Source organism: Schistocerca americana, chromosome 10 (assembly GCF_021461395.2).
Source record: "Schistocerca americana isolate TAMUIC-IGC-003095 chromosome 10, iqSchAmer2.1, whole genome shotgun sequence".
NCBI classification, from domain to species: Eukaryota; Metazoa; Arthropoda; class Insecta; order Orthoptera; family Acrididae; genus Schistocerca; species Schistocerca americana.
The window spans coordinates 168,121,724-168,140,406 of record NC_060128.1 but is presented as its reverse complement, the minus strand read 5'-3'; the positions used below and the strand labels follow the sequence as shown (position 1 = coordinate 168,140,406).

The 18,683-nt window shown below is 43.0% G+C and overlaps 1 protein-coding gene across 1 annotated transcript in view; it reads left to right on the top strand.

Annotated features, from left to right (window-relative positions):
* The first annotated feature begins 3,536 nt into the window (after positions 1 to 3,536).
* Positions 3,537 to 18,683, top strand: part of LOC124552343 — a 99,621-nt gene continuing 84,474 nt past the window's right edge. The window contains exons 1-4 of the mRNA XM_047126612.1: positions 3,537 to 3,564; positions 8,595 to 8,756; positions 11,819 to 11,981; positions 17,925 to 18,112. Of these exons, the coding sequence (XP_046982568.1) occupies positions 3,537 to 3,564; positions 8,595 to 8,756; positions 11,819 to 11,981; positions 17,925 to 18,112 (541 nt within the window). The remainder of the gene's footprint in view (positions 3,565 to 8,594; positions 8,757 to 11,818; positions 11,982 to 17,924; positions 18,113 to 18,683) is intronic.

Genomic DNA, 18,683 nt, shown 5'->3' with positions numbered 1-18,683 from the left:
TTGGAGTGATACAACTGTGTTCAACAGTGAACGTTATGTTACAATTTTCACTTTGCCGCCATACAGCTAGTGTTGGAGGATCAACCTCATCGCACCGAAGAGGTGTCTCACTTTCTTCATGAATACCTAGGAAACAGAGTCACTGCGTTGAATTATTGCTAATTTATTGCCGCAGGGAGACATTGGCCTCCATATTCGTCCGATTTAACCGCTTGCGACTACTTTTTGTGGGGCACGTGGAAAGACACTGTCTGCCGGAACCATCCCACAATTTGTATGGCATCTGAATCCATGCGAGGAGAAACCTGTGAAAACTCTTCCTCGCCGAACTGCGACCGTTATGGAGACTACAGATATTGTTACACGGTATTTGTGTGTAGTCGCGTGGTGGTGACTGTTTCTTTTTATGTTGTTCCTGGCTGGATGAGGATAGGGTGGTTTCCTCTCACTGCAACACGAAATGTACACGTCGTTAAAATACACTTTATTACAGGAACCAACTGAGTACTTAACTTCAATGAAGTCTAGTCTGTACTAATTTTTGAACCTTGTCCGTGTCCACGTCACAACCGTATACAATGAATGACGTTCCCTCACATCTAGCTAAGGTGCGAGGCGACGACTGTCACTGTGGAAGAGCACAGAGCGACGTACTGGTCTGCAATGCGAACTGAGTACCGATGTGACGTACTGAGGTACTCCGGTTGGGATATTGAGACAGCTCGGTCGGTGGGGGCCTGTATGCATTTGGGAAGCTCACTATGTTTCCAAAATAGAGCGATTTTTTCGCTAAAACATCATCACGCAAATGACTAACAATCCAATTAATAAGTTCAATACGGAGGTAGACTTAGAGAAAACTTTTGACAATGTTGACTGGATTACTCTCTTTCAAATTCTAAAGGTGGCAGGGGTAAAATACAGGAAGCGAAAGGCTATTTACAATTTGTACAGAAACCAGATGGCAGTTATAAGAGTCGAGGGGCATGAAAGGGAAGCAGCGTTTGGGAAGGGTTGTAGCCTCTCCCCGATGTTATTCAATCTGTATATTGAGCAAGCAATAAAGGAAACAAAAGAAAAATTCGGAGTAGAAAGAAAGAATGTGTGTGAAATCTTATGGGACTTAACTGCTAAGGTCATCAGCCCCTAAGCTTACACACTACTTAACCTAAATTATCCGAAGGACAAACACACACACCCATGCCCGAGGGAGGACTCGAACCTCCGCAGGGATCAGCCGCACAGCCTATGACTGCAGCGCCTAAGACCGCTCGGCTAATCCCGCGCGGCAATTCGGAGTAGGTATTAAAATCCATGGAGAAGAAATAAAAACTTTGAGGTTAGGCGATGACATTGTAATTCTGTCAGAGACAGCAAAGGACTTGGAAGAGTAGTTGAACGGAATGGATAGTGTCTTGAAAGGAGGATATAAGATGAACATCAACAAAAGCAAAACGAGGATAATGGAATGGAATTAAGTCTGATGATGCTGAGGGATTTAGATTATGAAATGAGACACTTAAAGTAGTAAAGGAGTTTTGCTATTTGGGGAGGAAAATAACTGATGATGGTCGGAGTAGAGAGGATATAAAATGTAGACTGGCAATGGCAAGGAAAGCGTTTCTGAAGAAGAGAAATTTGTTAACATCGAGTATAGATTTAAGTGTGAGGAAGTCGTTTCTGAAAGTATTTGTATGGAGTGTAGCCATGTATGGAAGTGAAACGTGGACGATAAATAGTTTGGACAGGAAGATAATAGAAGTTTTGGAAATGTGGTGCTACAGAAGAATGCTGAAGATTAGATGGGTAGATCACATAACTAATGAGGAGATATTGAATAGAATTGGGGATAAGAGCAGTTTGTGGCACAACTTGACAAGAAGAAGGGACCGGTTGGTAGGACATGTTCCGAGGCATCAAGGGATCATCAATTTAGTATTGGAGGGCAGCGTGGAGGGTAAAAATCGTAGAGGGAGACAAAGAAATGAATACACTAAACAGATTCAGACGGATGTAGGTTGCAGTTGGTACTGGGGGATGAAGAATCTTGCACAGGAGATAGTAGCATGGAGAGCTGCATCAAACCAGTCTCAGGACTGAAGACCACAACAACAGCAACAACAATACGAAAGTTAGGAAAGCAATAGATCGGTCGCATTTTTTGCTGGATGATAAACTAGGTGTGATTGAAAAATTATGGCGGTCAAATTACCTAAGATTAAGGCACAGGTAGGCAAAGTAGAAAAAAGCGTTAGGCTGATTGTGGATGGAAGGAAAGCGCCTAATGCCAAGTCGAACAAATATCTTAATAGTAAGTTGAAAGAACTATATGTGCTTGAAACCTCTTACAGTTTAAAGAATACTTATGAGTTAGCAAATTTCTTGAAGGATGTAGCAGTAGCAGAGGGCACATGTCTGATACCTTTTGATATAAAAAATTTGTATACTAATATTCCAATTAAAGAGTGTCTTGAAGCGCTCAAGAATAATTTGATAAAGCATTGTAAGCTGAGCCACGCCGAACTTGTGGAATCTGTCGATCTACTAGAAACGTCACTATCGTTTAACTGCTTTCAGTTTAATAACAAGTATTACAGTCAGCGTGACGGCTTAGCAATGGGCAGTTGCCTAGCTAGTACGCTAAACAGCCTGGAAAGTAAGTTATTCAGGGACAACATAGCGCTAAGAGAGAAAACGGTTTATTATAAGAGATATGTAGATGACATTATAGCCATCATCATAGGTGATAGAATAGATATCAATGATTATTTAAATGCGCTGAATGCTATGCATAAGCAGATCATATTTACAGTAGAAGTTGAAAGTAATAATAATATTAGCTACTTAGACCTCACTATTACTAAAGCAGCCGGCCGTCATACGTTTAGCATTTACAGCAAACCAGTAGCTACAGGCGTTGTTATTCATGCGCAATCCAACCATCCATCTAAGTATAAAAAGTCCAATTTTTGCTCAATGATACATGGGCTGTCAAAGCTGCCGTTGCAATGGAGCAGCGTTAGACAAGAGATAGATGACACTTCCTGGCAGATTAAAACTGTGTGCCGGACCGAGACTCGAACTCGGGACCTTTGCCTTTCGCGGGCAAGTGCTCTATCATCTGAGCTACCCAAGCACGACTCACGCCCCGTCCTGACAGCTTTACTTCTGCCAGAAACTCGTCTCCTACTTTCCAGACTTTACAGAAGCTCTCCTGCGAACCTTGCAGAACTAGCACTCCTGAAACAAAGGATATTGCGGAGACATGGCTTAGCCACAGCCTGGGGGATGTTTCCAGAATGAGATTTTCACTCTCCAGCGGAGTGTGCGCTGATATGAAATTTCCTGGCAGACAGTCGTGCTTCGGTAGCTCAGAAGGTAGAGCACTTGACTGCGAAAGGCAAAGGTCCCGAGTTCGAGTCTCGGTTCGGTACACAGTTTTAATCTGCCAGGAAGTTTCATAACAAAGTACACTCCGCTGCAGAGTGAAAATCTCATTCAAGAGATAGATGTTCTCAAGCATAGAGCCTGTAGCAATGGTTATGATGCGGCCATGGTGGACAGGTTGTATACAAAAATTTAAAAAAAAGCAGGGGCAAGAAGGGAAGGCCGTCTAAGAATAGTAGGGGTAAAAAGTATGTTCCAATGACATATCAAGGCCCGTCTTCTGACAGAATACACCGACAGTTTCGTAAGTCCGGCATGGTCCTGGCATTTAGCACGAAAAATACACTCCTAGACATGGAAAAAAGAACACATTGACACCGGTGTGTCAGATCCACCATACTTGCTCTGGACACTGCGAGAGGGCTGTACAAGCAATAATCACACGCACGGCACAGCGGACACACCAGGAATCGCGGTGTTGGCCGTCGAATGGCGCTAGCTGCGCAGCATTTGTGCACCGCCGCCGTCAGTGTCAGCCAGTTTGCCGTGGCATACGGAGCTCCATCGCAGTCTTTAACACTGGTAGCATGCCGCGACAGCGTGGACGTGAACCGTATGTGCAGTTGGCGGACTTTAGCGAGGGCGTATAGTGGGCATGCGGGAGGCCGGGTGGACGTACCGCCGAATTGCTCAACACGTGGGGCGTGAGGTCTCCACAGTACATCGATGTTGTCGCCAGTAGTCGGCGGAAGGTGCACGTGCCCGTCGACCTGGGACCGGACCGCAGCGACGCACGGATGCACGCCAAGACCGTAGGATCCTACGCAGTGCCGTAGGGGACCGCACCGCCACTTCCCAGCAAATTAGGGACACTGTTGCTCCTGGGGTATCGGCGAGAACCATTCGCAACCGTCTCCATGAAGCTGGGCTACGGTCCCGCACACCGTTAGGCCGTCTTCCGCTCACGCCCCAACATCGTGCAGCCCGCCTCCAGTGCTGTCGCGACAGGCGTGAATGGAGGTACGAATGGAGACGTGTCGTCTTCAGCGATGAGAGTCGCTTCTGCCTTGGTGCCAATGATGGTCGTATGCGTGTTTGGCGCCGTGCAGGTGAGCGCTACAATCAGGACTGCATACGACCGAGACACACAGGGCCAACACCCGGCATCATGGTGTGGGGAGCGATCTCCTACACTGGCCGTACACCACTGGTGATCGTCGAGGGGACACTGAATAGTGCACGGTACATCCAAACCGTCATCGAACCCATCGTTCTACCATTCCTAGACCGGCAAGGGAACTTGCTGTTCCAACAGGACAATGCACGTCCGCATGTATCCCGTGCCACCCAACGTGCTCTAGAAGGTGTAAGTCAACTACCCTGGCCAGCAAGATCTCCGGATCTGTCCCCCATTGAGCATGTTTGGGACTGGATGAAGCGTCGTCTCACGCGGTCTGCACGTCCAGCACGAACGCTGGTCCAACTGAGGCGCCAGGTGGAAATGGCATGGCAAGCCGTTCCACAGGACTACATCCAGCATCTCTACGATCGTCTCCATGGGAGAATAGCAGCCTGCATTGCTGCGAAAGGTGGATATACACCGTACTAGTGCCGACATTGTGCATGCTCTGTTGTCTGTGTCTATGTGCCTGTGGTTCTGTCAGTGTGATCATGTGATGTATCTGACCCCAGGAATGTGTCAATAAAGTTTCCCCTTCCTGGGACAATGAATTCACGGTGTTCTTATTTCAGTTTCCAGGAGTGTAGTTTGCGCTCGAAACTTAGCCATACGATTGAAGACAGCACCGATAAATTTAGGAACACAGGGGTATACAGATTAAAATGTGGCGGGTGTGATGGCTTTTATGTTGGGTAAACGGGGAGATGGTTTTTTACGAACACTCGTGAGCACACGGGTGCCCACAATAAATCCGCTTTGGGTGACCATCTGCGGGACTCGAACCATAAACTTACTGATGTGCAACAAGGTATGAAAATCTTTCGTAAAGGACCTAAAGGAAGTAAACTCAACGTTTTGGAAAACATAGAAATTTACATCTATCTATCTAGAAATTTACGAAAACAGAAAGTGGTTTCCAAGCAAATTGTTGAACGACCAATTAGAATTTCTTTGACATATTTGATGCGGTGCTTTAGAGATCCTGTGCGGCGTGTTCAGAAACTATGATTGGTGTTGTGTATCTGTTATGCTCGGGAAAACCACCTATAGACTTTTCTGACCTGGCCTTCCTTAATTTCGTGTGCCTATGCAGGTTTTCATAGTCCGTCCGTACTACGTTCATAATGAGTGTATAGATGATGACAGCCTTTTATAGCACGTTAGTACTTTTTTTAGCGTTTCAACCGTAGTGCCCAGACACGTAAAGCCCAGCATATAGGTTTTAATCACTCGTCACATTGTATCAAGTCGTGTTATGAACAGCTTACTATGTGTAAATTCCTGACTTCCATATATCAATAAGGGTAAATTGTACAGTTTTTATGGCGCTAATATGGATAATGCCTTTGCTTCAGATGTTTTTACTCTGTAATTGACGTACTTTGTAGTAGGCTATGTATAGTATGCATAGCATGTATAGTATGTACAGTGAGTGTATGCGAAAGTGTTCTTTGAATAGTATTTGATTAGCAGTAATAGTAAAGTTGTATCGTAGTAGTAATGAGTGGTTATACCGTGGGACTGTGTGTTCACTGCTGGGACAGCGCTGTCTGGTGGCCGGTCGTGAACCACTAGAACCGCAGCAGGTGAAACCAGCGCGGAATAGGGCAGTGTGATGCCGACCGTTGTTAGTCGCGCAGCGGTCGTGTAGCTAGTAGTTTCATCTTGTGATTTCGGTTTTACACATCTGATGGAAAATAATGACTATAAGAGCAGTTGTTTTTTATTTTTGTGACAATGATTTTATATCAGCTGGCCTACCTCATGTGTCGTTATATCCAAATGGTTCATAAACGTTAACCTACATTCAGGTATGTGGTACTGTACTAATAGTGATGTGTATAGTGTAACTCATGTAAGCCCTCCGTCAAACCTGTCACGTTATATCTTCACAGAACCGATGATGGCACCTTTGGTGACTTGAAACCGGTTATCCAGTAAACAGTATTTAAGCAATCTTGGCTTTTCAATTATTTCTACAACAGAGTGATCGCCCCACCACACACTGTGTATTCACTGCATTATGGATTTTGTCAAAGGCTTCCATTCTGGTGACCTCAATCGGATTGATGGAGCATGCTTCATCTTCGGTGCTTGACCGACCACGTTTAAATTCATGAATAGAAAAGTAAATTGTCTTTAATGGTGGTGCAGAGCCCGCGTGAACTTCATCCAGTTCTGTTCTGTACAGTAATCCAACCCATCAAATGAAAATGTTTAATAACAGCATGGATCTCGATTTTCTTCTAATGATATTTTACTATAAAAATACAGCGACCAGCCACTTTTTTTAATGCGTTTTATTTATGCCAATATGCATTTCGGGTTTGCACCCATCTTCAGCTGGCAAATTACATGTATCTTCAGTTTCTACAGTGGTACAATATCGACAGCAGTTTGGATGCTGCAGCTGGTCTGTGCAAAAGCAACGATTCCAATCATTTACTTCAATTTCGTGAGTTTAAAGTTACGCCCTATCAGTTGATAATTTTACTTACGTTTTCCTCTCCTTGTTTTTTCTTGGCTTTTCTTCTTTTTTGTAACAGCACAAACATGTTTTTCTCACGTATTTTACACAGGCGCACTGCGTTATCCGCCATGTTGTCGACAGACAGTTTTTGTTCTCATACAAGCAGTATGAATTACTGCTTTGTATAAGTGTGTTACATTAGTTTATTATCTTCAATACTGCCTAAGTAACCAAAAAAAATAAATAAATAAATTTGTATACATCATACTTAGAATACTTCTATCACCCAAGGCAATGTTTAGTAAACAGTAGCTTAGCTAGAACCTCAAAACTTTCGTAAAATATCACTCGGGCCATAGACAATCAGGCTTACAAAATATGAAGGCAGTACAAAAATGTTCCCTTCTTTCATGGAAATTTACCAGACTTATCAAATCACCCTCATAAAGCACTCCGGACTATTCTAGACCATTCTGGAATCTTCTAGAAAAAAACGTATGTTGATATTCGACAATACTTGTAAAAGCTCGAGATCATTATAGAACCATATCTAATTTTTCTCTCGAAAAGTATGTTGACTGGAAAGAGACAGAAGGTGTTCTAGTGACCAACACAGTGTGATGGCAACGACTGCAGACACTCGTAGCTCTACAACCACAACGACTGCTACTGAAAATCTCTATACTGCACTACAAGAAAACCATCAGTACCACCAGAAACAAAAGTGCTCTATAATATTTCAGAATGTTCTAGTGTTTTCAGGGAAAATCGTAGAGTTTTCTGGAATGTTCCAGAATGTTTTAGGATTTTCCAGAATATTGTAGAATTTTCCAGAATATCCCAAGATGTTCCAGGATATTTAAGAATGTTCTCAAATCTTCGATTATACTTTTCTGGTGGGGATATAGTCCAGATCAGAAAGACATATACGGGCGATGACTAGATCCATGCTTCAACATACTCTTGGAAATCGTTTAAAGCAGATTAGGGAAAATGAAAGTGTTGGGATACGAAATAAATTCTAGTACATTCTGGAACATTTTAGAGATTTCTAGAACCTTCTGGAAAATTCTTTATCAAACATTTTACAAAATTCTCCAATATACTCGAACGTTTTGGCACTTGATTCCCAGCTCTTCATCGACTGTCCATCAGAAGTTCATTGTCGTGAGGCCATCTTTTGACACCCACATCTTCGACCAAACACCGCAGTTCCAAACTAAAACCTTCTGCATGGTTGGGGCATCGAGGACTGTACAATCCCCTTAGGCCTGGGAGAGGATGTCATAGTGCCATGCTTGGATAAGCCACATTTACATTCATTACATATATTAACTATGGGCTGTTCATGTACCATATGCAGTGGAGACTCAACTTCCTGAGTATGTCTGGTTTGTGGGCCAGAAGGCCGTAATGTTACCAGACGAAATGCGTACCTAAGTAAATATTGCTGGTACGCGAGGAACTGCACTGTGAAGTCCTAATTGTCCTCCACCGGACACATCTTCAGGAAGCCCGCAAGATCAATCACAGCTGGTAGCGATGCGTGTGTTCCAGGGGTGGGCCGCTTCCATTACGTGCTGGTGACTGTCTGCGGCTTCTGCCTCATCTCCATGATTTTCGAGTCTCTGGCGGCGGCCTACGTCACGCCGGCGGCCCAGTGCGACTTCGATATGACGTCATTCGAAAAGGGCTTCCTCAGCGGAACCATCTACGTGGGTGAGTACACACGTCACTAACACTGTGTCTCGCTGGTCGTGCCTTCTCCTTCTTGTCTTGTACAGATCTGTCTTACGAGATGAGCCGACTAGACATTTTTCATGTGGCTCTGTCCTCACGGAGAGAAACGTATCCGTTGCCGAGAGAGAAAGATAAAGAGAGATACATAGACATAGAGAGAGAGAGAGAGAGAGAGATAGACAGAGTGAGAGAGGGGGGGGGGGAGGGGCACAGCGGCAGGATCATGGCTCCCCCTTCCACACCCTCCCCAAAAGATTTTAGCAGAAGGGTTCGTAACACATATAAATAAAAATGTAAATGTTCTTTTTTTTCAAATTGATGTATCTTCGAAAGTTCTTGACCAAGTGTTTTGAAATTTTGACAAAACACTGAATTTTAATACGACTGTGTTTTTAGTTACCTAGGTCTTTAACATATCTATATTTTTATACGAGTGTACTGCCTCATGGCGCAACATGCAAGCAACCGGCAGCTCAGTCGTGAACAGTTCGTCCAAGGAGACACACGTTTCTCAAATTAGTGATTACGATTTATTGTCATAGTTACTGCTGGAAGAAAATGATGAAGAACACGTTCCACACTAACAGTTGCATAATGGAAACGCTCAAACACATCTCATATTTAGGACAAAGCTTGGAAGAAGTTTCTTTGTAACACATGAATCGTCTTTTATTTAAAGAATATGATTCATATTACATAATACGCCAGAGTGAATTTTTGGATCTTGGACTAACTTAAAACTTTTACATAAATTATCAATGCAGTCTACTGTCTTCATTCAGAGTAATATCTATTTTAATTCGAAATAAATACGCTGACTGCGAATATCTTGGCATCAACTGTGTTAGATATAGATATTGTATCTATTAGTGACATATGAAAATTTGTGTCCGACCAAGACACGAACCCGTATATCCCACTTACGACGACCAATTTCTTTAAGCTGTTTAGCTATCCGTCCACGCTAGTTTATTTCTAATTAATTTCGGATGACTGTCAATCGTCATTATTGACTGTTCATCCAGACGTGGAAGTAAATAATACCCACATGCTACTTTCAGATTGAAAACATGAATGAAAATTCCAGCAATGGCACAAACACTGAAAGTTCCACAAAGTGTCCTACAACAGCTGTTTCTGTTGGAAGTGAAGTTGATTTATGCGCTCACAGTCCCAGGAAAAAAATTAAGAAAATAATGAAATTACTGTACGGAAGAAGAACGATATTTACAAAACAAAGCAGCTTGAGTGTTACCTGAAGCTAAAAGTAGTGGCAGTTGACAGATTACACATGTGAACATAATGAATTTAAAAGCTTATGTGACATGTTTTTGGCTAAAGATTTATCACAATTTATTTCACTGGCGTTCCCTTTCGTAAACGTTTTCATTTCGTCGGTTACATTACTTGCGTTTCGTAAGAATGTCCATTTAGACCGGTAGTAGTAAGCAGCTATATAGTTTCGCTTTTGCGAGGTTTCAGTATTGCGCCGAATGCAGCGCCGTCTGCTTTCTTTTCTGTATACTCCAAACCCCATGTAAGGAGATCTCGTCCCACAAATATATCTATCACACTCTTCTTGAACTGCTTTTTGATTTGTGACGTAATAGGTGGAGGTGACAAAAGTCATAAAATATCGATCTCCACATATACGGATGGCGGTAGTATCGCGTATACAAGGTATTTTTACTCCAGCGATACGTGATTCCTGATTATGGGCGCATGACGGTAGATAATAAACTTTGAACGCGGAATGGTAGTTGGAGCTAGACGGATGTGACATTCCATTTCCTAAGTCTTTAGGAAATACAGTATTACCCGATCCACAGCGTTAAGAGGGCACCGAGAGTACCAAACTGTAGGCTTTACATAATTATAACCACGAGTGGCCGACGGCATTCACTTAACGACAGAGAACAGCGGCGTTAGCGTAGAGTTGTCAGTGCTAACAGACAAACAACACTGCATGAATAGCAGCAGAAATAAATGTGGTACGTACGAGGAACGTATGCGTTATGGCAGTGTGCCGAAAGTTGGCAGTAATGGGCTGTGGCAGCAGACAACCGACGTGAGTGCCTTTGCTAACAGCACGACGACATCACCTACTGCGACTCTCCTGGCCTCGTGACCATATCGGTTGGACCCTAGACGGCTGGAAAACCGTACCTGGTCAAATGAATCCCGATTTCAGTTGGTAAGAGGTGATGGTAGGAAGCGAGTGTGGCGCAACCCCGCGAAGCCATGGACCCAAGTTGTCAACAAGGCACTGGACAAGGTGGTGGTTTTGGAAAAACTGGAAATTTTTGGTAAGGACTGTGGGACCAACTGCTGAGGTCATCAGTCCCTAGGCTTACGCACTACTTAGTCGAACTTAAACCAACTTACACTAAGGACAACACACACACACACACACACACACAAACACACACACACACACACACACACACACACACACACACATGTCCGAGGGAGCATTCGAACCTCTGACGGGGGCAGCCGCGAAGGTGGTGGTTTCTCTATAATGATTTCTTTACGTGGAATGGACTAGACCCTCTGGTTGTATTCGGCAACTTTCAGCTATTCATGGATTAAATGTTGCCGAATAACGCTGGAATTTTTATGGATGACTATAATTGTTCGCCGTTGGTTTGAAAATAACTGGATAATTCGAGCGAATGACTTGGCAATCCAGATCTCCCTATGTGAATCCCATCGAACATTTATGGCACAAAATCGAAAGCTAAGTTCGTGCATAAAATTCTACACCAGTAACACTTCCGCAGTTATGTAGTCTGCAGAAGCAGTATAGCTCAGTATTTGTGCGGGGGACTCCCAACGACTTGTTGAGTCCATCCCATGCCGAGTTGCTGCACTACACCAGAAAAAGGAGATCCGACACGATATTAGGAGGTATCCGACGACTTCTGTGCGCCACAGTGTACAGTTCTTCTGCTGCTATCTGATATGACATGAGAGTGTCAAGGTCTCTGAACTGAGCGGCTAGTACATGTTTCGGCATTAACATGGTGTTCCATCCTCAGGCATGATCGTGAGCTCGCACCTGTGGGGCTTCGTGGCGGACACGCGCGGCCGGCGGCAGGTGCTGCTGGTGACGCTCGCCCTCAACTTGGTGTGCTCTGTGGCGGCCGCCCTCATGCCCACGCTGCCTCTCCTCATATTCTTCAGGTTCCTCAACGGCGTCTGGTGAGTCCATCGCAGCCAACGGCGTCGCATGATGAAGTATTCCGTACTAAGATCGACGAATACATTGATTTATTCAACACAACCACGGTCTGTCGCAAAAATAATTAATGTACAGTGATGAAGTTTTGGGAATATTTTTCTCTATGTAATATAGTGAAGTAATTAGTATTGCTAGATCAGCCGACCAGCGTGGCCGAGCGGTTCTAGGCGCTTCAGTCTGGAACGACGCGACCACTACGGTCGCAGATTCGAATCCTGCCTCTGGCATGGATGTGTGTGATGTCCTTAGGTTAGTTAGGTATAAGTAGTTCTGATGACCGCAGATGTTGTCCAATAGTGCTCAGAGCCATTTGAACCAGTATTGCTAGATCACAGGTCAATGTGAGCGCGAGGTAAGCCATTGCAAATGTGAAATGCTGGTACATTAACAACCGGTGTAACCGGCTGAATGTTAAACGCAAGCCTGAAAACGTGCATGCATTGTGTGGAAAAGATGCCGAATGTCAGTTTGCAGGATAGAGTTCCATGCCTGTTGCACGTGGTCCGCCGCGCTGGATTAGCCGAGCGGTCTAGGGCGCTGAAGTCGTGGACTGTGTGGCTGGTCCCGGCGGTGGTTCGAGTCCTCCCTCGGGGATGAGTGTGTGTGTTTGTACTTAGGGTAATTTAGGTTAAGTAGTGTGTAAGCTTAGGGACTGATGACCTTAACAGTTAAGTCCCATAAGATTTCACACACATTTGAACATTTTTTTTTTCTTTTTTGCACTTCGTCCGCCTGTATAGGGACAGCTAATGCTGAATGGGGCTGACTTTGGAGTTTATGTCCAGTGATGTCCCATACATGCTCGGTTGGAGACAGATCTGGTGATCGAGCAGGCCACGACAATATGTCGACGCTCTGAAGAGCATGTTGGGTTACAACAGCGGTAATTGGGCGAGGGTTATCCTGTTGGAAAACATCCCCTAGAACCTTGTTCATGACTGGCAGTTTAACAGGTCGAAGCACCAGAATGGCGTACTAATTTCAAGTCAGCGTGCGTGAGATAACCGCGAGGGTGCTCCTGCTGCCTTACAAAATCGCACCCCAGACCATGACTCCAGGTGTAGGTCCAGTGTGTTAAGCACGCAGGCAGGTGGGTTGCAGGCCCTCAACTACTCTGTCTGATCAACACACGCTCATGACTGGCATCGAGGCAGAACCAGTTTTCATTAGAAAAACACCACCCCTCCACTCTGCCCGCCAGCGTGCTCTCGCTTGACACCAGTGAAATAGCAAACGGCGGAGGCTTGGGACCAGTGGAAATCACGCGACAGGCCGTCTGGCTCAGACCTGTCCCTGAAGTAACCGATTTGTGACAGTGTTACTGACGTACAAACTGCTGCTCAAATTGCTGCTGCAGATGCAGCACGATGCGCCAGAGCGATATGCTGAACACGATTTTCTTTCCTCTAGGAAGCTGGTCTTCTTGCAACCGTGACCACTCTCAGCAATCATGTACAGTAGCCACATTTCTGCAAAGACTCTCTGCAGTGTCGTAGAAGGTACGTCAATTTTCCGTAGCCCTATTACACGACATTGCCCAAACTCAGTGACGTCTTGATGATGGAGTCTTCGCTACCTTAAAGGCATGTTTTGTTAATAACTCACCGAGTCGAATTCAAAGGTAACTAACGCTAACGACCGGTCCAACGTGTGTTTAAGGCGAACCTGATTTGCACCCTCGTGGTGGCGCTACTGGGGCCACTCTTATGCGACTGGCGCGGTATCTTATAACATTAACTGCTTACGTAGCTTGTGCTATCTGTTACTAAAGTTGGTTTACTACGCGCAATGTTACAACAGAACAAATAGTCCTGTCACGGCAAAAGTCATGTGTAACACTCATACTGCTCCTTATTTAAGTTCTGAAACTATTTTGTTAACCAATTATGGCACATAGAAGCAGTGCAATGTTACCCTCTGAAAGAAATTTTGTTGCTTTGACCATGATGTGCCTAAAGGAGGTTGCCTATCGGACGTGAAAACCAGAATTATTAATAATATACAACATGTAACAGATAATATTTTACCTATTTAAACTGTTCAAATGATAAAGGAAAACGGTCGCCAGCCTAATTAGGCATAAGAATGTGTAACATTCCTGTTCAAAAAATAGATTTAAGTACCTTAAATGGATAGACACAGTCTATACTTTCCCACACGAGAGTGCAAAGAACCCAGTCACAAGCATATGTTAACGTTAAAGAGAGTGCTGACAGTTATAGCAGAACAAACCTGTTTGCATGAGCACAACATATAATGACACACCCTTCTGCCAAACAGTTTCAATAACGTTGTCATTAAAGTTTACTGTAGAATTATGAAATTGGGCATAAATTTAGTCTCTCTTTACCAATTACTTTTCTACCTGACTTGAAAATTAGAGTTCACTAGGAAATAATTTCTCACAGTTCCCTGGAGAAAAGAAGTTACTATCTTTATAGGTAAAGCTCTTTTTGTTAATAACTTTCTATCAGTGAACACAAAAGACAGAATATTGATCCTGTTAAACTGGCAATATATTCTTTAACACACATAGGGACCAATAAGTTAGCAAATGTGAATATATAACTTTCAACAGTGATAGTTTTTAACTTTTACTGCACTGCGACACAAACTGACTTAATTATAAGACAATGACTCACCTTTTTGAATTTTTCAACAGGCTGCACTACGATCTTTACTATGCAAAACACTATGAGCCACAGTTATGAAAACACTTACTTTTGAAACTAACAGCAAATTGTTTTAATATCTCTTTTTACTATTCCATTACTTTAAAATGAATTATTCACATTATGCTTTTTGAAAGCTTACAAACATTGAAATAAGCAGTTTCAATTGCAAAAATATCTTCAGCAGACATCATTTACCATCTCACACACTTTTGCAACATTAACTTTAAATTTAATTACTTTGTTCTTACTATATTAAAGGGGCATTATTTAGTTAACAACTGAGCTTTAAGATTTTCGCAACATGGACACTAAGTAAGCAAATTTAGCATGGAAACGATCCTAAGTGGTTATGTGACTGGGGATAACTCAAGGTAAGATTTCAAAGTATAGTTTTTGGTTTACCTTATTATTTGTAACAAATAAAACATCCACATAAACTGATCCTTCACGTTACATTTCTACAACTCCTTATTTCCGTTGCAGTGATTGCGCAATGTGGTGGCGAGTACGACCTGGCAGGTGGATCAGCAGTTGATAATGATAAAGTTCTGTCACTTCCTGGTGGCGATGACAGATACCAGCTCCAAAACAGAGCTAGCTATTAATCCATCCATCCGAGGCGTTGGCACATTGGGAAACGGCACACAAAGCCTCTCCGGCACCAGTACAATCCACTGTTGTTACATGTGCTATTGGCGGTTCAGTAGCTCGTGTCCGACTTACTCGTTGTCCCACCTCTTCCTTCATGCCAACCACATTTTGCGCGCGCTGCAAGATTCCGTTCCGAGGGGAACCACAACACCTTTTATGCATATAAAGACCTAAGAACCCCAAGTGAAGATCAGCAATTACAAATGGTTCAAATGGCTCTGAGCACTATGGGACTTAACATCTGAGGTCATCAGTCCCCTAGAACTTAGAACTACTTAAACCTAACTAACTTAAAGATATCACACACATCCATGCCCGAGGCAGGATTCGAACCTGCGACAGTAGCGGTCGCGCGGTTCCAGACTGAAGCGCCTAGAACCGCTCGGCAACACCGGCCGGCCAGCAATTACTTAACAGCAACCAAATATATTAAATAAAACGGAACATTTGCACATATTGACATTTCTACAAAAAATTATTCACCTAAATTCCAAATATATTCAGGAAGTCTTGTCTCCGACCAAATGAGACAAAGTGTTTAACTAATAAAGAGAATACATTGCATAGCATTTTATCAGGTCATCAAAGTTTTTACAAAGAAAGAAGTAAACACTCTTACGATATCGATACAGTCAAATAATATTTACAACAATTTAACTACAGAATGCTAAGTAAAACAAAAAAGCGAAATAAATTAATAGATCACTAGAGCTCTGGTGTTACAATCTGAACAGACATCATTCCGATGTAGAAATATGTCACACGGTTTCTTCTTGGCGCTGCAAGTTTTTTTCCATCTGTGTAGTTCGTAAGCTGTCCAAGTGCACGAGAGCCCGAAACAGAACAAGATGATTCACCAGAATGTCTAAGGGATCCAAAGCCAAGTTGTCCTGTAACGCAGTAATCCAGTACGCACCAGAGTCCACATGCGATGACAGATTACCTCGATGAGTCAGGCGGTGCCACTAGCCATTTGATGATCAGTTGTGCCGTTGCATGGCTTTTTTTTCTCTCTTTCTTTATTGTTATTTCAATTCCTCACGAAGGGGTGGGCTGGCGGCAGATGAAAACGCAAACGCTGCACAAATTTAAAAGATTTCTCAAATACGTAAAAATGATTCTAAATCCCCGTGGTGTGTGTGGCATATAGCATGCGTATGTGTGATTGTCTAACATTGTCTCTGTAATGGAAACGTCACACACGCAAATGATCAAAACGACCCTGCTACTGACAACCCAAACCTAGGGAGTTCAATAAAACGAAGTATCGTGTTGTGGCTTTACTTCAGTTTAGCAAATCAAACCAATTAGTTCTACCAGGATGCTGCTAAAATGAATCACAGTTTGTATGCTGTAAATGATTTCTCCTCAAAATTACTTCATTGATTTACTTCAAAGTTCTTTGCCGATTTACTTCAATTTTCTATATTCAGATGAAACTGTGAACAGAATTAATGAAAAATTAAATACCTAACAAACGAAAAATATCGTGGTAAATTGATTGTAATTTCTATTGCGAAAATAAATTACAGGGGCAATACTAGTCTCGGACATAGTACTGTGAGACGCCACTAGATCGCGGGACGAGCGAAAGATTGAGAATTTGACAGAAACATGATTGAAGACTCTTATTTATTGATTACTTGCCGTTGTTACACATTCCACATACGCTAAAATATATGTTAGCCGCGTTTCACAGTGATTTTAATTATTAAAATCTACAGTGCCACACAAATGCTAAGACGGGTCTTGGATACAGTACCAACAACACTCACTAGATGGCGGGCCGATCAAAAGATCGAGCAGAACACGAGATTTCCCGAACTGTGAAGTAAATGGTTCAAACAGTTCGGGTCATGCTCGAACACAGCCCTACTTGAAACATTGAAAACTGAACTCAAACAATAGGAGATGAATTTTCCAAAAATACAATGAAATAAGTTGATAAATCGGTATGTCTTTTTTAAATAATTAGACATTTTTCACCTGTGATGGCTAAATATGTATTTAAATTGAACGAAATATTAAAAAAATACATAAAATATTTATTCATTGAGCACATGTACATATTTTTAGAGTCAAAATGCGTCTTGCAGAAATTTAAGCGACTGATATGATAAAAGTATGTATTTTACCGTCAGATTTTAGCTACATTTTGCATTATAGGAATGTTTCATAGTTTGCAGTTTAAAACTAATAAAAGCATATTGTATGACGTAATTGTTATCAGTAATCAATTTTTTGAAATTTTTGAATATTTCCAAAAGTCAGAACCAGAAACCTATAACGTGATTTTTATGAATGGTGCAGGTGAAGACACGTTCATTCGTCACATTCTGTGGACACCCCGTGATCAAATTGCCCTTCGATTTAAAGCGATTGCAGTTTTCCATAAGGCTTGCATTCGCTATGAGTATGAAATATGCACACGGCCAATCATTTTGTGTGTCAGATATTAAAAACCCTGAGCGAAGCTGGACACTGCAGCTAGTTTAAAATAAAATTATCTTCGTCGCTGAAGGTGAGCGTTATACACACTTTCATCTGGGTGTTTCTGTTTCTGTGTTTCATCTTCAGGATCTGCGGACCCTCTGCCGTGACGTACGCCTACCTGGGGGAGTTCCACTCGGACAAGACGCGCACCCAGGCCATCGTCTACGTCTGCATCTTCCTCTCCATGGCGCTCCTCGTGGAACCAGTTGAGTTGCAGGTTCTGTCTAATGATAGGCCGCGTTACGATTCATTACTCCAGAGGAAAACACGAAGTAAGTCACTATCAAAACGTGTTGTATAAACACTACATTTTCACACAACACCGATGGAGGGCATCAATATTAATTGATTCACTCATTTTAACGATGTTCATTATGCTCACAGGCCAGTTCCGAGAAAATTTTTTAAATCGTAACTGTTGGTCTCAGGCAGCTTAACTTAGTGGGCCCAAGTTGCGAGGAGCGTAGGCAACTTTGAAGATTAATGCAACACATTTTTTTCTCGGTCAGTGTCGGTTGAAAAAACGCTAAATTTGTTGTGAGACGTCGTGGAATGTTCCTGCTTCCCGTATAGTTTCATGAAGTTCCAGTAGGTGGTGGAGCTATACATAGCCTTCAAAATGGCGTCCGTAACGGAGGTGCGTTCCAGGCAGAGAGCTATAAGTGAGTTTCTTTTGGCGGAAAACCAGAACATCGCAGATATTCATAGGCGCATGCTGGATGTCGACGGGGACCTGGCAGTGAACAAAAGAACGGTGAGTCGTTAGCCAAGGCGTCTGTCATCACCACTACAACGTCGCACGAACCTGTCCGATCTGCCGTGTGCCAGCCAGCCGCACATAGC